The 21570-nt window shown below is 36.9% G+C and overlaps 1 protein-coding gene and 1 long non-coding RNA gene across 8 annotated transcripts in view; one reads left to right on the forward strand and one right to left on the reverse strand.

The window, feature by feature from the left end:
* Nucleotides 1–21570, forward strand: part of ANKRD28 (ankyrin repeat domain 28) — a 176270-nt gene that overhangs the window by 92825 nt on the left and 61875 nt on the right. For all 7 annotated transcript variants that reach the window (XM_082459231.1, XM_082459232.1, XM_082459233.1 and 4 more), the window contains one exon: nucleotides 11672–11750. In XM_082459231.1, the coding sequence (XP_082315357.1) occupies nucleotides 11672–11750 (79 nt within the window). The remainder of the gene's footprint in view (nucleotides 1–11671; nucleotides 11751–21570) is intronic.
* LOC309659527 overlaps nucleotides 1–21570 on the reverse strand; it is a 381336-nt gene that overhangs the window by 91193 nt on the left and 268573 nt on the right. The window lies entirely within an intron of this gene.

Genomic DNA, 21570 nt, shown 5'->3' on the forward strand with positions numbered 1-21570 from the left:
CATTTTATTGCTCTGAACTTTTTAAGGTTTGGATTGCATTTGTTGTACTGAAGATTAGGATTTGTAAAGCATCCCTTGCCATGTGTAAGGTGTATTATTTGAGATGAAATGTTTTTGTTTTGGCTTTTTAGTTTAACCAGCACAATTAGGTCATTATATTATTTTGAATATAGCTGACTATTGTTGTATACTAATTAGTGAATTGCTGGGTATACATTTTCTTAAGTGTTTTTAGAAGTTTTTAGAGTGTAGACATTTATACCTATGCACTGTCCCTGGTACTTAAATACAGTTCACCCTTGAACAATGTGGGGATAAGGGGCACCAACACCCCACGCAACCCATGCAGCTGAAAATCCATGTATAATTTTTGACTCACCTAAAACTTAATACTGATAGCCTGCTGTTGACCAGAACCCTTACCGATAATAAGAACAGTCGATTAACACAGATAATATATGTTATTTTTATTATATACTGTATTATAGTAAACTAGAAAAAAGGAATGTTATTAAGAAAATCATAGGGGGACTTCCCTGGTGGCACAGTGGTTAAGAATCTGCCTGCCAGTGCAGGGGCCATGGGTTCGATCCCTGGTCCAGGATGATCCCACATGCTGTAGAGCAACTAAGCCGGTGTGCCACAACTACTGAGCCTGTGTTCTAGAGCCCGTGAGCCACAACTACTGATCCTGCGTGCCACAACTACTGAAGTCCGCAGGCCTAGAGCCTGTGCTCTGCAACAAAAGAAGCCAGTGCAATGAGAAGCCCGCACACTGCAACGAAGAGTAGCCCCCGCTCACTACAACTAGAGAAAGCCTGTGCGCAGCAATGAAGACCCAACACAACCAAAAATAAATAAATAAATAAATTTATTTTAAAAAAGAAAAGAAAATCATAGGAAGAGAAAATACATTTACAGTACTTTACTGTATTTATCAGTATTGTAAGTTTACATCATCTGTTTATAAGATGAATCATCTCTCTTACTACCTACATCAGTATTGTCTTATAATGATACAAAACACTAGATGTTATATGTATTACTAATACTAGACATCAAAAAAAGAAAAGATAATATGAAAAAGAAATTCATACTTATTTACAGGTATAACAATTCATGCATTGATACTGAAGCAGCAACAATATGGTTGCTTTATGGTAGCCTGGTGTAATCAGTTGTTTCCCGGTAGCTTAGCTTGTACACTAATGAATGAATCATTATAAAAACCATTTACCTGTGTTGATAGGCTGATAACGCAATTTCTCCAATTACAAGGCGGGGTGGGAGGGGAGAGGGAGGGGATACTGTATGGTAATTTAATTCTTTGAAAGCAAAGTTATAAAACAGTAAAAAACTAACATCATTTATATTAAATATCACTCACCTTATGTGCCTGAGTAAGAATAGACTAGTATGTACATATATTTTATGCATTCATGACATACCTAACTTTTTCTTAGTTTTTTCAGTATATGTAGACTACATGGTTCATCTGCTAGTTTTTCAAATTGTCACAGTTTTCCAAAATTTTTCCCAATATATTTATTGAAAAAAATCGGCATATACATGGACCCACGCAGTTCAAACCCATGTTGTTCAAGGCTCAACTGTATATACAATCCTGGATCTCTGGCTAGTGCAGCTTTTCTAAAGCAGTGGAAGGAGAGAGAGCATGCTTATTACCCAATTATTCCTCAGCCATTCCTTTTGCTTCCTGTGTGAATACAGAAAGGGAATATAGAGGGGCATCGTTTATAGGCTAATGATAGTTCTGTTCTGTGCGTGGAAGGAATAAGCTAGATTTGAGTATCCTTAAGTGTGGGGAAGCTCAGCCTCTAGCCCAAATAGCTAAGCAGTGTACTTGCTGCAGTTTTGCTTTTTTTCAAGATTCCCAGGAGAAGCCACAACTGGCCAAGCTTTGATAAATACTTTTAATTGGTCAGTTGTCAGTATAGCGTTTTGGTGAAGAACCTGAGTTTGAAAGCAATTTCCTCATCTATTAAGAATAATGCATGCTCAACCGTACAGTAATTTTGCAAAGTAAAACAGATGTGTCAAGTGCTTTATGCAGTGCCTACCGCAAAATAAAGATCTGTGGGTTGCACTCCTTTTCTGAGAAACTCCTCATTCCACATGGTTACTGTAGGAACTGCTGTGTTAATAAAACCTGACTTCTTCAGCTGTTCTCACTTGATTTGTACACAGGTGAGCAACTAAGCAAAGTTGAGTCGATCAGAATACTGTTCTGAGGTTTAGAATTAAAAGACTTCTCTTTGGTCTGCTGAAGTTTTAAAAGTAAATCCCGGGATCTCTAATGCTTTGTTTCCTAATGTGAGGAAAAGTGTTGCTGGCAAAGGCAAAGAAAAGCAGCTGATGCTGAAGAAACTGAGAAGTAGACAGAGTCCTGAATGTTTCACGTGCTCTTGTGGCCTTGCCACATGCCTTCCTGACCTAAGTTGTAGTTGTTGGTGCTCAGTTCCATGAGGTATTCTGATGTCCTTCTGATAAGTCCATTTTACCTAAATTGGTTCAATTTAGATTTCTTTTGCTTGCACCCAGTAATGCCATCTAAGGTATGTGTTCAATAAGTAGTAACTCTTAAGGACAGTGAGAGAAACAGAGACTGTTTACTAGTCAAAATACTTTAAAATTTTTTATTTATTTATTATTTTATTTATTTTATTTTTGGCTGTGTGGGGTCTTAGTTGCAGCATGCGGGATCCTTCACTGGGCACAGACTCTTTGTTGTGGCACAGGCTTCTCTCTAGTTGTGGCATGTGGGTTTTCCCTTGTGTAGTTGTGGTACATGGGCTCTGTAGTTTGTGGCACGCCGGCTCTCTGGTTGAGGCACACAAGCTCAGTAGTTGTGGAGCGCGGGCTTTAGTTGCCCCGTGGCATGTGGGATCTTAGTTCCCTGACCAGGGATTGAACCCGCGTCCCCTGCATTGGAAGGTGGATTCTTTACCACTGGACCACCAGGGAAGTCCCCGAAATACTTTTTACTTAAAGTTACATTCCTCTGCTAAATGCAGGTGATTTTTCACGTTATAATCTGGAACTTTAAGGTTCCACAGAGGTTCTCAAAGTATTCCTTGGGAAAGAATCATAGCAAACATTTTACAACTGGTTTTTAATTCATTTATGTATAGTTGTCTGTACCCAGAGTTTTGGGTAGTTGTCTGTCAGAGGCTATTCTAGAATGTACTGTGTTCTTGGACCCCAAAATCAATATAGGAGTCTTCTACAAGCTATACAGTACATTAGAATATTATTGATTCATGGCGGGTTTTCTTCATTAACATTTAAATTTGTTTAAACCTCTGTAGTGCCTGTGTGGTATGTAACTTTAAGCCAGGTGCTATGTGGGTATAAAATTGACACTTTGCTTCCTCCAGATACTTATTACCTAATTATGAAACCATGACATAAGCCCAAAGTTGAGCAATAACAAGAATGCCACCTGTATGGTACAAATGATAATGTTGTAATAGAAGCACAGGATAGAGAGACCCCAGTGTACTGACATGCTCCCGAAGACTTTGTGATGGAGATGAAATTTGAGCTGGACCATGAAGAGTAGAAGGGATTTGGGAAGGGGAAAGGCATTCTGGGTAAAGGGAAGAAAGGTGAAAGATGAAAATGTGCTATTATTCATTCTATTAGTAGAGATTAACTGGTTTCAGCTATAGGTTAGTACTTTTGAACATCAGGTTAACGAGGGAGAGTGGAGTTGATTGGTGATGATGTCAGCCACTAAAAGTGATTGAGCTTTTGATTTAACGAATGTGAAATTGCCTTCAAGTTTGATCTGCTAGCACATAAACCAGTTGGCTCTCTGTGATTTGAGGATGAGAGGATAAGTTTGGAGGATAGTAGTGAATTTTTTTTTTTTTTTTTTTTTTTTGGATGCACCGGGTCTTAGTTGTAGCACATAGGATCTTCGTTGTGGCGTGGGGGCTCTTTAGTTGCGGCACGTGGGATCTAGTTCCCTGACCAGGGATCGAACCCGGGCCCCCTGCATTGGGAGCTCAGAGTCTTAGCCACTGAACCACCAGGGAAGTCCCAATAGTAGTGAATTTAAAAATAAAAACTAAAAGCACAATCTAAGGATTTTTCCAGATAGCTGTAAGTGTACAGAGTGTCACTTCCATGCCAAAGTAAGCTAGGGTTCTCTTATTTGAAGCATCTCAGACATCCACCAGCACCCTACAGAACTATATCCCCAAGGCCAAGGTTCACCGTGGGGCTTCTCTGAGTGCAGGGTGTTGAGGACAACCAGCCATCATAACTTACTTTATGAAGGGGTCAAGACAAGAGTGGATCTGATAAATCCTAGCTAAGTTCAGCTGAGTTCTATGGACCAGAAGCTGAGCATTGAAAGATGATACCCAGATACTCAACAGGGAAGTTTCAGTCTGATAGCAGTAGAAATAAAAGAAAAAGTAAAAATGATGGGACAGAAAAGAGAGTGACCATTATGGGAAAGTAAATGGGAAAAATAGAGAAAAGAAAAAAACCTACTTAGAAAATTATGATAAGAAATTGATAAGAATAAGTGAAGTCAGGCCACAGAATGTTTTGAGGGAGAGTGATTAGTTTTAAGCAGACAGCGGTTAAATAGATAGTGGAGCCTTGTAAATAGTCTGTATAATAAGTTAACATCACACACCTGGAGCTCAACTGCCTGTGCTTCCATCCTGATTCTGCCAATTCCACATGATCTTGAGTAAATTCCTTAAACTTTTCTGTGACTTGATTTCCTTATATGTATTCACTTCCTTAACCTTGTGAGGTAAAGTGCTTGGAGTAGTCGTAGCATAAAGCAAGCTCTGTGATGTTGGTGTTACTATTCTTCCTGGTTACAGCTAATATACACGAATGCTTCAGTACCTGGAGTAGGGCAGAATTGCGGAATTGAGTCATTGTTGTGAAGGCTGTAGTTGAATCCATATACATAGATGAATTCTTAGACTCTCTAAGCATTTCTTCTTGTACAGATGTTCTGTCTCTTTCAGTTTATCATTTCTAACTTTTCACTTCTCTGTTTTCCTACCTTATAGGCTTCCTCTTATTCCAACCTGATCCTAAAATCTGCTTTAAGTTAAAGCTTCCACAGAAAATGTTGAGAATGTGTAAGTGCAGTTTGAGTTCCCAGGTTTGACGTAAGGCACTTCCTGTTAGATCTAATAACGCTTTTCCTGGGCTATGCTTGGGATATACCATAGATTCCCTTCTTTCTCACAGACTCATTCCCTAGGTTGTCTAACCTTGCTTGCCTGTGTTTTGCTTACTGTTTCTGGAGTTCGCCGTAGTACAACATAAAAACTAAAGTATAATTCAGGATGTTTCTGAACACTTTTTAAAAACTTTATTTTGAAGAAATTATAGATACTCCAGAATTACAGAAATGGTACAGAGAGGGTCTTGTGTTTCTATCAACCAGATTCCTCCTATGATGACATCTTACAGTGCATTATCAAAAACAGGAAGTTGATACTGGCATAGTACAACTAATTAGACCACATTCCTTTCTTGGGTTTCACCAGTTTTTGCATGCACTCATATGGGGGAGGAGGAGAGGAGTGATGGTAACATCTTTGTGTGTAATTCTTTGACATTTTGTCATATGTGTAGATTTGTATAACCGCCAACATGTTCAAGATGCAGAGCTATTGCATCACCACAAACGAACTCCCTCATGTTCCAATCACTTGTGTGTAATGCACCAGTCTACCATTAGCCTGTGGCCCAACCCCAAAGTGGTTAGCAATCACTGGTCTCCTTTAATATGTGTCCTTTTCCCATCTTTCAGGATAATCACTTATAAGCACTAAAGCTATTTTTCAGTTTGCTTTTATTTGGGGAGGGTGAATAATTTTTTGTAGTCCTAATCATATGCACAAAATATCTTTTCAGAGCACCACATAAGAACTGTAAGAAAAATATTTATTTCAGTGGATATAATCAAAAGCTGTGTGATCAAATGAGTTAAATTTTTTGTTTGAGTCTGTTGTGTGTATTTCATAATTCTAGTTGGGATTGTTTTAGAATACAACATGGAGATATGGTTTCTTTAAAAACCGACTTAATATCTAAGAAACATTTTCTTTTTTTAATGGGCACCTGGACTTGTGAAATGCCTGGTATGGGAAATTACTGAAATGCTTTTCAGCTGATTGAAATGTTATTTTTAATTTTTTTATTTTACTTTTTGAAACATGTACATGGTAATAACTCCATACGGTACCAAAGGCCACAAATGGTGAAGAATAACTGTCTCACACTTCAGACTCTAGTGTCAGCGTTCTTTACCCAGAGGCAATCACTGTATCTTGAGTATACAAGATATCCTTGAGTATCCTTCCGAAGATGTTTTATGCATATTCAATCCTAGGAGTGTGTAGAACCTTTAGCATATAATTGTTTCGAGGCTGCGTTTTTCATTTAACAGTGTGCTTTAGAGATGTTCCATTGATAAGGAACATGGGGGTCTGCTTGTTATTTTAAATTGAAAGCATAGTGCGATATTGGGTTGGCCAAAAGGTTCGTTTGGTTTTTTCCGTAAGATGGCTCTAGTAGCACTTAGTTGCCTTTAACTTCATTCAAAACAGTTTCGTGAGATTGTATGTGACAGCTGTCATATCAGCGTGCATTCAAAAAAAGGCTTAGCAAAATTGATGAATTTTTGTGTAGCCATTTTAATATTGAAGATGGAAGAAAGAAAGCAACATTTTCAGCATATTACACTTTATTATTTCAAGAAATGTAAAACCGCAACTGAAATGCATGAAGAGATTTGTGCAGGGTATGGAGAAGGTGCTGTGACATGATGCTCCATAGTCGGGTAGACCAGTTGAAGTTGATAGCGATCAAATCGAAACAATAATTGAGAACAATCAACATTATACCACGTGGGAGATAGCCAACATACTCAGAATATCCAAACCAAGCGTTGAAATCATCATTTGCACCAGCTTGGTTGTGTGAATCGCTTTGATGCTTGGGTTCCACTTAAGTTAGGTGAAAAAAACCTTCTTGACCATATTTCCGTATGCGATTCTCTACTGAAACGTAATGAAAACATTCCATTTTTAAAACAAACTGTGATGGGCGATGAAAAGCGGGTACCGTACAACAATGTGGAACGGAAGAGATTGTGGGGCAAGTGAAATGAACCACCACCAACCACACCAAAGGCCGGTCTTCATCCAAAGAAGGTGATGTGTATAGGGTGGGATTGGAAGGGAGTCCTCTATTATGAGCTCCTTCCGGAAAACCAAACGATTAATTCCAACAAGCACTGCTCCCAATTAGACCAGCTGAAAGCAGCACTCGACGAAAAGCATCCAGAATTAGTCAACAGAAAACGCATAATCTTCCATCAGGATACCGCAAGACCGCACGTTTCTTTGATGACCAGGCAAAAACTGTTACAGCTTGGCTGGGAAGTTCTGATTCATCCACCATATTCACCAGACATTGCACCTTCCGATTTCCATTTATTTCGGTGTTTACCAAATTCTCTTAATGGAAAAAATTTCAATTCCCTGGAAGACTGTAAAAGGCACCTGGACAGTTCTTTGGTCAAAAAGATAAAAAGTTTTGGGAAGATGGAATTACAAAGTTGCCTGAAAAATGGCAGAAGGTAGTTGAAGAGAAGGGTGAATCATTGTTCAATAAAGTTCTTGGTGAAAATGAAAAAGTGTCTTTTATTTTTACTTAAAAAACCACTTAAAAAAGGCACTTTTTGGCCCACCCATTATTATGATTTGTAATAGGAAATATATATATATGTTTGGTCTTTGTTTCTAGCATAGAAAAACCCTTGACATTTCCTGTGAGGAGAGCAACGGTGCCTTTTTTTATGGTGATGAGATGACTTTCGGAAAGCCCCTAAGGGTGGGAGCCCTTGCCTTTGGAGTCAACCACGTGATTAGAGGGTTAGAACTTTTAGTCCCACCCCCTGATCTCTGCGGAGAGAAGAAGGGCTAGAGATTGAGTTCAGTTGCCAGAGGTCAGTGATTTAATCAAACATACCTGTGTAGTGGGACCTCATAAAAACCCAAAAGGAGGGGGTTCAGGGAGCTTCCGGGTTGGTGACCCAGAAATGCTTACACGTTCCACCGTGTCAGGTCCCACACTCTGTGAGGATGGAAGCTCCTTTGTTTGGGATCCCGCCCTGTGTTTCTCTTCATCTGACTGTTGATTCATATCCTCCAATATCCTCTGTAATAAACTGGTAATCTAGTGAGTAAACTGCTTTCCTGGGTCCTGTGAGCCACTCTAGCAAATTAATCAAACCCAAGGAGGCGGTCCGGGGAACCTGGATTTGTAGCCAGTCAGTCAGAGGACCAGTAACAACCTGGGCTTGCTGTTTACCTCTGAGGTGGGGTGGGGCCCCCGTCTTGTAGGACTGAACCCTTAACTTGTGGCACCTGATGCTGTCCCCTGGTAGGTGGTGTCAGATTTGTGTTGAGTTGTAGGACGACCAGCTGGTGTTGGAGCATTGCTTGAATGTGTGGGGAAACCCGCCCCACCCCCCCCAACTTTGGAATTGGATTCAGAGCCCTTACATCATATTTCACTATGTGGATGTGCAACTCAAAGACCTCTCATCTGAAAAATGTTCATAACTGGTAGTGATAAGCTGATCTAAGTCTGACAGAAGGAAGCATTTTAAATGATCTTTAAGCATTTTGCTGCAACAATGTGTATTTTCCAGACATTAAAAGAAATACTGGGCCAAGGCTTTTTGGAGTCCACTGACAGTTCAATGTTACCTTCCTTGCATAGACCATACCCACAGTGCGTTATCTGTAATTCCCATTTTGGGTTTCTTTAAGTGATGTGAGAATTTAGATACTTAAGAATCAAACTGAGGGCAAAAACTTCTCAATATCTTAACTGTTTGCCTTAGTGTTTCAATTGTCTTGGCCACACCCAATTCAACAGTACTTTTTTTCGTAGCTTGCCTTTATTGAGTCTTTATATAGTATTCAACCTAGTGATCATAGAAACAATTTTCTTTTTTCATTCCTATTTCATCAGTTTAAATAATATTTTTAAAAATTACGTAAATGATTGCAGGTGCAGTTGGCACAAGCAGTTGTGGTAACAAACACGTCTTACCCTTGGTAAACATACCCAGTGGTAGGAGCGAGCATGCAGGGTCTTGGTTGTGGTGGTCTATTAGTCAAAACACATGGTGTGCCAAAGTCACCATTAGTTTTACTCAGGAAACAGAAAATATTGATTAATCATGTGATTCAGTTAAATGAAGGTTGGTTAAGAGCTGCTTGTGTTTCATAATTTTAAATAACCACTTCCTTATTGATGGACATTGAAATTGTTTTCGGCATTTTGCTTCCTATATGATCGATAAATATACCTAAGTTTTGCTTGCACACACATAGCAATACCTTTATCTTAAAAAAGAAAATTCCTTTAAGTGGAATTCAATGTGTATAAGGGAATAGTCATTTTTTCATTCTAATAAATTTTGTTAAAGGGAATCTTAAATGTTTTATTGCATGATTTTCAATATTTAATTGTAGTAAAGTAAAATATGATAGGTAAAATTTTTTCTTTTAAAATTAACCAATTTATTCCTTAGTTTTTCCTCTCTCCAAATCAAATTAAAGGAAAAAGAAAGTTCATGAGTCATAAAATAATACATAAATAGGATTTAAGGCATTGAGTCATAGAATTCCAGACATCTCTCACACATAAATGACTCACTTTCTGTGTGTGCTGTGTATGTGGTTTATACTGTGGACTAGATGTGTTCCTCAATTTGAGTGGGTCTGTTCATATTTAAACACTAGGGAAGTTTGATGTGTTAGTGATTAACACTGAAAAGCCTTAAGCCAAGGATCTTTTTATTAAATTGACTAAGTTAGGACTCAGCTTTGAATAAAGCCTGATATTTTAGTGGTTCTGTGTTAGCTGTTTCAATGACAGTTTGTTCAGTAATTTCTATGCAAACCATTTGTTTGATGTGGTATGTATTGGAATAAAAAACGTGGTCTTGTGGAAATTAATTGGGGTTAGAGAGACAGGAACTCTTAGCTTATTAAAAACATTAATAACCACTATACCAACTATTTTAAGAACAAAACCAGTATCACAAATATATTAAAATTATATGAAGAAACGTATGTAGAGCCAGTTATAATTGTGTTACACACATCTTTCTAATTCCTTTATATACTACAGCTAAACCTTTTTAGAATTGCCTGTGAATATTTTTAACCCCTCTTTTGACTAGCAGTTTTTTTCCTAATTTATTCTCATTGGCCTAACTATCTTTTCTTAGCGTAATTGGGGTTTTGGTTGCCAAACTGGAAAATTATTATGATGTGAAATTTTTCATTTTTTTAAATCTTGAAAGTTATAATGTTATCTTAATACAAGAGACCCCAAAATACAATACCTATTTAAATAAGAATTTTATTTCTCTTAATAGTCTAGAAGTTAGTGGTCCAGCTCTGTGTTGGTGGGGCAACTGTGTGCTCTACAAGATGATTCAGTATGTTTTGCTTAACAGACTTGTAGGATGTTGGCCTGCCTCTGCATGGTCAAAGCCGGTACAGTTGCACATGTGCCTTCTAGCCTGAGGGAAGTGGGAAAGTTTTAGTCTAGCTCTGGATTGGTGTCTTTTAGGTTGAAGATGACCTGAAAGTTGTGCCTTTACTTCCACTCACGTACCATTGGTCCACACTAAGTAACAAAACTTCAAGGCATGCTAGGAGTCTATTCTCTTGCTGGTGGGTAAATAACCAGGTAAAACTTTATTCCTATGGACAAAGGGGAAACGGATAATGGAAAACAACTAATAATCTGGCTCAAAAGCCAGTATCTAAAAAATTGGATGTAAATTTCAAACTAAATATTTCTAAATGAATAGCTTTCTCAGATACAGCCAAGTCAGCAACACTCTGTTGTAACTTTAGATGAAGTGTAATGTGAATTGAATCCCTGAATGTGACATTACTCTAAGATCTTGCTTCTCAAACCTGGAGGTCATTGTTGTTTGAGGGGGGAAGTACACACAGCCATGCACTTAGATGTAGCTTCTCTTCCTGGAGGAAGATTTAGAAGACTATGCATAGGATAGGAATATATTTTAGAGCTAAAAATGAAATTGGCAGGAACTTTAAGAAAAAGCTTAGGATTATTTTAAGGGGTAATTTCAGATCCCCAGAGATATTTTCTATTTTTGCCACTATAGTCCTGTGGAAACATTTTGATAAGCAAACTTTTTTGTTTGTTAGGGTTTGTTTTACTTAGTTAGATCAACAATTCTAAACTATGTAAAATTGTGGAAATATATTGGGGGGGTGGGAGAGTAGTATGAAGTAAAGGAAATTTTCTTGTGTATACAAGCAGCATAGGCATCTTTATTCAAAGAAAGTCTTAAGTTATTTCTTTGTCATCTTAGATTTTTCTTTTATTCTTTGCTGCATTTTATACCATTCTTTTAAGGCCAAAATATATTTTTTAGGCTTTTCTTCTCCTTGCAAAGGAATACTCTGATAATGGGACTTGCAGACTACACTGGAGTTGTGGAAGTAGTGAGCTGTAGTTAATAATGGCTTTTCTTCATTTAAAGTATATTAAAATTAACTTTATATTAAAATTTATGTTCCATCTTTCCTTCTTATCACAGGACAATGAAAAGAGAACTCCACTGCATGCTGCTGCCTATCTTGGAGATGCAGAAATCATTGAATTGCTTATTTTATCTGGTATGGTAAGCTCTGTGTAAGAGCACATCATGCACATTTTGGTCATATTTAATATTTATTAAACCTCATTGACTATTTCTTCATATTTGTTAAACAACCTGAAACTTATTTGTTCATTCTAGAAGTAATGATCTCATATCATGTCCCAGGTACTGTTTTGGTGCTTAGAGTACATTGGAAAACAAGTCACTGCCTTGTGGAGCATATACTCTAAAGAAAAACAGGCTACAAATACAAGTAAATTTTACAGTATGTTAGAAGGAGATAAGTGCTATGGAAAAATGAAAAAGTAGATCAGAATACAGTCAGCCCTCTGTTTTCATGGGTTTTGAATCCATGGATTCAAACAACCACAGATCAAAAATATTTGGAAAAAATTCCAGAATGGTCCAGAAGGCAGAATTTGAATTTACCATGCACTGGCAACTATTTACATAGCATTACATTGTATTTACAGCTATTTATATAGCATTTACATTGTATTAGGTATTATAAGTAATCTAGAGATAATTTAAAGTATACAGAAGAATATGCATAGGTTATATGCAAATACTATGCCATTTTATATAAGAGCTTTGAGCATCTGTAGATTTTGATATCCAGAGTGGGTCCTGGAACCAATCCCCTGCGAATGCTGAGGGACAGCTGTAATGGAGTGGGATGAGCATTATATAAGTTGGGTATTATATGGAGTAGTCATATAAGGCCTCATTGACCACAGAGTTGCTGGGAGATGATAATAGTTCTCCAACGAGGAGGTGATAGTAGCTTGGAGCTAGTACAGCATTGGAGGGGATTAGAAAAGATGTGATTGTAGATATATTTTGAAAATGATACCAGCAAGATTTATGTCTTTAAATAGCTTGTGTCTAATTCTTTTTGAGGGCCTGTAAAATATATTTTAGGAAATTGTACTTTATTTTTAAATTTCTTCTAACCTGTTCAAGACCTTACAATATGAAGTAATGGTAAAACTGTGTCCTATAGAATAGCACCTATGGTGGTCAGACTTCTTGCAGTCCTAAAACAGGCAATCAAAGAGAGCTTAGAAATATTTTTGTTGTATCCAGATTATCGTAAGTGATATTTATTGAAAAAGGATGCCTATGTTTGAATTGTGCTTGTGTTGCCAGATTGCACAGATATATGCATAATGCAATTGGAGAGATAGTATCATTCCTTTGATATTTGGGAGAAGGAGCACTGAGAGAAATTTTGAGTGAAAATCCTCTTAAATAGTAGCCTGAATAGAATTTTGCCATTATAAATTAATAAAGTTTTTTAAATGTGGTTTTTATAACAAATTGCATGATCTTATAGAATTACAGTCACTTATGGACCAAGCTAATATTCTTATATTAGTTTCTTTATGAATAACTTTATCACTGACGTACTTCCTTGAAGATGTCTGTTCCTCTGTGGATGCTAGCTCACTAGTTTTCAGCTGAAATTTACTAGAGGTAAGAACTGAGGAGGTTCAAGAGAAAAATAATGCTTCCTCTTAATTGAGGCATATTCTGCTTTAATAATATGTCTAGGACCAGATGGCTTCACAGGTGAATTCTACCAAACATTTAAAGAAGAGTTAATACCTATCTTTCTCAAACTGTTCCAAAATTTGAAGAGGAAGGAATGCTTCCAACCTCATTTGAGGTCAGCATTACCCTGATACCAAAATCAGAAAAAGACACTACAAAAAAAGGAAGTTACACCCCAATTTCCCAGATGAACATAGATGCAAAAATCTTTAATAAAATATTAGTAAACCAAATTCAACAATACATTAAAAGGATCATACACCATGATCAAGTGGAATTTATTACAGGGATGCAAGGATGGTTCAGCTTCCACAAATCAATCAATGTGATACACACCTTAACAAAATGAGGCTAAAAATCATATGATCATCTCAATAGATGCAGAAAGAGCATTTGACAAAATTCAACACCTACTCGTGGTAAAAACTCTCAACAAAGTAAGTATAGAGGGACTATACCTCAACATAATAAAGTCCATATATGGCAAGCCCACAGCGAACATACTTAAAGCTGAAAAGCTGAAACCTTTTCCTCTAAAATCCGGGGCATGGTGAGAATACCCAGTCTCATCACTTTTTCAACAGAGTCCTAGAAGTCCTAGCCATAGCAGTTAGGCAAGAAAAAGAAATTAAAAGTGTTCAAATTGGAAAGGAAGAAGTAAACTGTCTCTTTTTGCAGGTGACATATTACATATAGAAAACTATAAAGACTCCATCAAAAAACTATTAGAAATAATAAACAAATTTAGTGAAGTTGCAGGATCTAAAATCAATATACAAAAATCTGTGTGCTTGTATATACTAATAACTATCAGAAAGAGAAATTAATAAAATAGTTCCATTTATGATTGCATCAAAAGAGTAAAATACCTAGGAATAAATTTAACCAAGGAAGTGAAAGAGCTGTACACTGAAAACTATAAGACATTGATGAAAGAAATTGAGGAAGGCACAAAGGAATGGAAAGATATTCCGTGCTCGTGGATTGGAAGAATTAATATTGTTAAAATGTCCATACTACCCAAAGCAATCTACAGGTTCAGTGCAATCCCTATCAAAATTCCAGTGGCATTTTTCACAGACGTAGAATATAACAATCCTAAAATATATATGGAACCACAAAGACCCAAGTAGCCAAAGCAGTCTTGAGAAAGAACAATAAAACTGGAGCTTCCTGATTTTTAAACTATATTACAGAGCTGTAATAATCAAAACAGTATATAGTATTGGCATAAAAACAGACACAGAGATCAGTGGAACAAAAGAGAGCCCCAAAATAAACTTGTGCATATTGTGATCGATTAAGGCAAAGGAGCTAAGAATAGACAATGGGGAAAGGACCATCTCTTCAATAAATGGTGGTGGGAAAACTGGGCAACTATCTCACACCATACACAAAAATCAACTCAAAATGGGTTAAAGACTTGAACATAAGACCCCAAATCATAAAACTCATAGAAGAAAACATACAGGGTAAGCTTGGAATCAATCTTGGTGATGATATTTTAGATTTGACACTAAAAACAAAGGAAACAAAATCAGATATAACAAGTGGGACTACATCAAACTACAAAGCTTCTTTCTGCATAGCAAAGGAAACCAACAAAAGGAAAAGGCAACCTACAGAATAGGAGAAAGTAATGTGCAAATTATATATCTAATAAGGGATCGATATCTAAAATATATAAAGAACTCATACAACTCAGTAGCAAAAAACAGACAAACCAATCTGGTTAAAAGTCAGCCAGAGGGACTGAATACACATTTTTCCAAAGAAGACAGAGATATGGCCAAAGGTACATGAAAAAGTGCTCAACATCACTAATCATCAGGGAAGTGCAAAGCAAAACCACAATGAGATACCACCTCATACTTGTTAGAATGGCTATCATTTAAAAAAAAACAAGCATTAACAAGTATTAGCAGGGATGTGGAGAAAAGGAAAACCCCTGTTGGTGGGAATATAAATTGGTATAGCCACCGTGGAAAACAGTACGGAGGTTCCTCAAAAAATTAAAAATAGAACTGCAATATGATCCAGCAAACCCACTTCTGTGTGTATATCCAAAGGAAACAAAATTACCATCTCAAAGAGATACAGTCATGTTCATCGCAACATTATTCACAATAGCCAAGACATGGAAACAACCTAAATGTCTGTCAATGGATGAATAAAGGTGATGTGGTAAATGCATACATTGAAATATTATTTGGCTGTAAAAAAAGAAGCAAATCCTGCCATTTGCAGCAATATGGATGGACCTTTAGGGCATTATGCTAAATGAAATAAGTCAGAGAAAGACAAATAATTCATGATTTCACTTAAATGTGGAATCTACAAAAACCAAATTGATAGAAACAGATAATAGATTGGTTGTTGCCAGAGGTAGACAAGTGGGGGGTGGAGGAAATGAGTAAAGGTGGTCAAATGGTACAAACTTCTAGTTATAAGATAGTTCTGGGGATGCAAGCTTAAAAGTTCTCATCACAAGAAAAAAATTTTAACTATGTGAGGTGATGGATGTTAACTTATTGTAGTAATCATTTCTATATTATATGTCAGATCATTTTGTTCTACATCTTAAACTAATATAATGTTATATGTCAATTATATAATAAAACTGGGGGAAAAATAATTATCACCCAGAACAGTAGTCTTCAGACAGTGTATGTACACTCTTGAGGTTCTGTAGTGGTGCTTCACAGGTTCTGCTTAAATTTGATTTGAATGCCATGGTTGTTGAGGCCCAAGTTATACACTAATTTACATACCCCGATTTCAAAATAGCCTTATAATTGTATTGAATGGATTTTTAATAAGTTATAAATTAGAATTGAAACTAGGTGTTTAACCTGATAATTCCCTAAAGAAGAGAAATAAATACATGAAGGGGAAAGTAGACAACAAAATTAGGCTAATTTGTTTGCAATTAGTAATGAAAATTGTTACTGAAAAGTTTAGGGTAGACTGTTCTTACCCTTCATGTTAGTTACCAATGACATGTTACAATAGTAATTAGGTTAACTTTAGTGTAATCTTAAGAAAATTAAGCAATGTGAAATAATAATCTCCATTTAGCTCTTGCATTATACAAAAGTCATGGTATGCTCCAATAGGAACACACAATAAAGTAAATTACTGTAATTTCATATTATAAAAACTACTTTGGTATCCATGGCAAGGAACAAATAGTTCCTAAAATATTTCTCTAAAATGAAAAGTGAAGAATATAAGGAAGTTGATCTTTCCTTAGAGCCGTGTACTTTGATGTTCATGGATGTTTATGTTTCAGGTTTTGGTTGTTTTCTGATTTACTATGATGAGAAATTAGGAAGTAACGTTCTGTAATTTGTTTCACTCTTGTGTTTCCATTGTCAAGAATTACAACGTTACAGTTTATTTTGTAATCATAATTCCCACTGTTTTATCACACACACACTCTGTCCTTATTCATAGCTTCTCTATTCCCAGGTTTTTAAATTTTGATGTCTCTTGGTTGAATAGACATCATCATCAAGTAGTTTTTGTTTTTATATTTTCTGTAAGAGCTCATGGATATTGTATTCCATGGTATCTTATTTATTTTGGACCATTTCCTTTTTTTATTTAGCTGAAGGGTAGATTAGCTAGTTATAAAATTCTCAATTTATGCTTTTTCCTTTCAACATTGTAGATGTTACTCCACTGTCTTCTAGCGTTGAGTGAAAGTCTTGAATTGAGCTCCTCTCTGCTTACATTCCATCCCCCCATTACACTTTCCACCACCATAGTCCATTTTCTTCTGCCTGGATGCCTGTAGGATTCAATTCTTTATCCCTGAAATTCATGCTAACTTTCCTAGGCTAAATCTGTTGATTCTTTTTTGCTAGGGCATTATGTGAATGTACACTTTTAGTTTTGAAATTCGGATTTTTATTTCATTTATATCTTTCATTGCATCTTTGCATGTTTTATTTCCGTGTGTTTTTCTATCAGTAAATTTTTCTGCAGTGTGTTTTGCTACTAAAATGGATATCCTTCATCTGTCTTTATCAGCTTTTTTCTGATTGTAATTTTGTCTTTACATTTAGTTTTAAGTTATTTCCTTTTACCTATCCTTCATTCATTCAACAAATACTTAATGAGCCTGGCTGCATAGCAGGTACCATTCTAGGTGCTGTGGTAGAGCAGTGAATAAAATAAATGAAGTCCCAGCCTTTATGGAGTTTATGTTTTAATGGGGGAGATAGTAGCAAGTTAATATATAGTTTGTCATGTGTTGATAATTGCTATGGAAAAATTAAAGGAATGGTATGTTGGGTGGGGATCAGTTGCTATTTTGTGTTGGGTTATCAGGAAAGGATTCAGTGACATTCGAGGAGATAAGCAAATAAGGAAGCGAGCCTTGCATACGGTGCAGATGTTTAGTGGAAATTAAGAGATTAGCAAGAACAAACACCGCGAGGTGTAGCATGTTTGGAGGCAAGTGAAAAAAGCAGTAGGAGGTAAAGCAGAGGTTGGGGGTGTTCCAGGTAAAGACTTGCTTTGGCCCTTAAAGTGACGTGGAAAACCAATGGGGAGTTTTGGGTGGAGGGACAGAGGCTGACCTAGTTTTTTAAAGATTCACTCTGGCTGTGGCTTCAGATTCTTGACTGTGTTGAAAGACATGTCTACTCTGCTTTTTGTTGTTTCTAGGCTTTTATCTTTGATTGCTTTATTTTCCTTTTCTCTTTCCTGATCTGCCAGCTCTCATCTCTTTGCATTGTCTTACCTCTTTCTTGGAGCTTTTCTTTGAGGTCTCTGTTCAGAAGTTAATTTCTCTGAAGTTGTGTATAAAGAGTAGTTCACAAATTCTTCCTCTCCTTTCCTGGGATAATTTCTTTCAAATATATTTACCTATTAACTGTATTTTGCTCAGTTTACTCTGCTTTTGTATATTTTTGCTCTAGTCCTGTGCTGAATCCTTTAAGTTTTTTTTTTTTTTTTTGGCCACACCATGCAGCTTGTGGGATCTCAGTTCCCCTACCAGGGATTGAACCCGGGCTGTTATCAGTGAAAGCGTGGAGTCCTAACCACTGGACTGCTATTATATATCATTGAGGAATATGCTTTATCCAGAACATCTATTTGGAGTAGGGAGGGGCAAAAAGTTAGCATCACTTAACGTTTGTTTCTTCACATAGCTCTCAAACCAAATGTGTTTTCTTTCAATCCTAGTAGCATAGCTTCCTTTATTCTTGATGTACTACAGATAGTTGGGGTGACCTGGCAGCTCCTTGGATCACAGGTTCTTAGGTTGTGATCGATGGTGATTGGCTCTTACCCCCCATCTCCAGCAGCTCTGTCAAAAATAATGAAGACTGTTGAGGTCTATCCCGATGGGGCTTTTTCTGTAAACCTACATCGTTGGAAACGCCTCATAGATTAACTGTGTGGTTTCCTTTACTCATAGAACTACCTGTTAGATCTGTGGGAAAGAACTACAAGACAGAGCTGCCAAGTAAACTATGAAAAACCTAACAAACTTTTTATCTTAGGTATTGGCATATCCCAATGATCTGTACTGTTCTAGGGTGTGATAGCTTAGGAGTGAGTATAATTTGAACCTAATACATTTTTAGAGGGTGTCAAATTCAGAACCAGGCAGATCCATCTCCTGACCGTAAACATGGTCCTAAAGTAAATCGCTTGAGGAAATTGGATCCCAAAGATTACAGGTGGGGAATTTTGAAGTGTGTCCATATTTCATTGGAGATCAAAGAAGCCTAACTAAAAGAATTGTGGGCTGACTCACATGATAACTTCTTTTTGAAAGGGCTGTTTTATCTTGAAGATTATGAGTTTGGAGGAACTAAGGTGATTGGCAGTGGAAAGAATCAGAACATGTGAAATTCCTTAAAAATTTATTGACTTAAATAACTTTGTGTTACACGTAATTAAAAAAAAAAAACCCTTAAAAAAAATAATGAAGATTCTTCCTTGGTCTCTCCTGTAGTAGAGCCTTACCTTGTTCTTCTGTGTTATAAAGGGAGATTCTCCTGTGGATGACCTCTAGATCATCTAAAAGGGTGTTAGGTAGGGATTCTAGGACACAAACAGTGGAGAGAAGGAGGCAAAAGGACATGCACACAAACACGCTCTTTTAGTCGAATTGGTAGCCTTCCTGAAGAAGCTTCACTTGATGTCCATGATGCATTTTTAAGATTCATGGATGAGGGGTATAACTTTTGACATGTTATATGTAATCAAACAAGTGAATCCTTCCATAGAATCTATATAGTAACACTAGAGTCTAGTAGAATTACTCTTACAATTATTATTGAATGGAGCGAAGTAATAGGAAGCAGTGAGTGCTTACTATATCTTAAGTACTACGTTAAATTTAGCTTTTTCATTTATGACCTCATTTTATCCTCTTAACTCTGAAGGTATTATTATAGATAAAGGAAACGAAAGCATTTAGAGATGTGGTAACTGGCTGAAAGTTATACTGCTAATAAAAGCTAGAGCCAGCATTTCAGACCCAGGCTATCTGACTGTGGAGTTCAGGCTATCTGACTCTTAACTCTGCTACAGTCTGAACTGTGCTCCCCTCTACACTCTACCCACCCCCATCTACTTAGCATTTAGTAAAATTTGTATAGGAAATAACTTTTGTTGAAGAACTTCTGTTTTAAGGACTAAATTTACTGGCTGCCTAAATATAGATATTTTTATGGGAGCCATTCATGTAATGCTTATATTTTTCAAACCTAGGTTTACCTCAGGCTGTTTCTAGCATGTGTTAGGTGGTTAAATAATGTGTTGAATAAGGCATTAGTCAATCATTTAATTGGCCTTTTTTAGAAAATAAAGTTCTTAAAAAGGAAATATGTGTACTGTGTTTCTGGTATTAAGAATTAGACCTAAAGTGTGTGACCTTTGAAAGACTGCAGTGTTGGTGTATTAGTTTACTAGGGCTGCCATCACAAATTACTACAAGATGAGTGGCTTAAACAACAAAATTTATTTTCTCACAGTTCTGGAAGCTGGAAGTACAAGATCAAGGTGTTGGCAGAGTCAGTTTCTTCTGAAAGCTGTGAGAGAAGGCTCTGTTCTAGGACTTTCTCCTTGGCTTGTGGATGACCGCCTTCTTCTTGTGTCTTCCATCAGTACATGTCTATGTCCAAATTTCTTCTGCTTATAAGGATCCAGTCATATTGCATTAGGGCCCATGCTAAAAAAACAAAAAAACCTCATTTTAACTTAATTACCTCTATGAAGACCCTGAGGTGCTGGGGTTAGGACTTCAGCATATGAATTTGGTGGTGGGGACACAGTTCAACCCACAATATCTATATATCCATAACACCCTCTTAAATGATACAGTGCACTAGCTTGGTGGTAGGGGGGGTGGTCTAGCATCACAGGTGGAAAAGTGGAAATGTACTTGCTTTTTGCTCATTCTTCTCCCAACCTGAAAACGGAATCTGAAGCTTTTGCCACTGCTTTTGGTAGACAGCCAAAGGAAAGCATTATTTCCCGTTTGGGAAGAGTGCTAAAAGTTCTTGGCTCCTGACCCAGCTCACTGTATAGGGACTGTCTCCTCTGTGGCTTAGGAGCAGAGAAAAAAACCTATGCTCTGCAAACAGAAGTTTTAGAAAATTATTAGTGGGACTATAATTATTACAAACACATAGGAAAATAGAAATAATTTTAATAGCATCAACTCTCAGGTACTTCGCCTAGATCAGAGGCTGATAGACTTTTTATGTGAAGGGTCATACAGACACACTGGCAACTACTCATCTCTACTCCTGTAATGTGAAAGCTACTTATTTAACATGTAAGGGAATAGGTGTAGCTATGTTGCAGTAAAACTTTATTTATAAAATAGGTGGCTGGCAATCTGTGGGCTGTAATTTGAAGATCCCTGGTATTGATTATAAAGATATTATCTTATTTATTTAATGTTAAAGTAAGGCAAGGTATTTAATAAGCATGAAATAATTTATTCTGAGTATTTCAAAATAGGGTAGAATATTATCACTGGAAATGGATCGTAGAGATCATTTACCACAGCTCTTATTTTACTGATAACTGAGGTTCAAAAATCAAAGAATTGGCAGATCTTGGTGAGTGATCAGATTAGGGAGAAAGCAGGTGAATTAGTCTTCTTGCGGAATGAGACCTAGAGTCACATGGGACACTTGTGATTTGGATGCCTGACTTTGTAGAGCTCAGTAACAGGTGCTCCCTGTGTTGTTTTAACCTGGGGCCTAGCCTCCCTTGAGAGAGAGACAGACAGAGACGCGCATGGGCGC

This window comes from Balaenoptera physalus (assembly GCF_965194825.1).
Source record: "Balaenoptera physalus genome assembly, chromosome: 4".
NCBI lineage: Eukaryota > Metazoa > Chordata > Mammalia > Artiodactyla > Balaenopteridae > Balaenoptera > Balaenoptera physalus.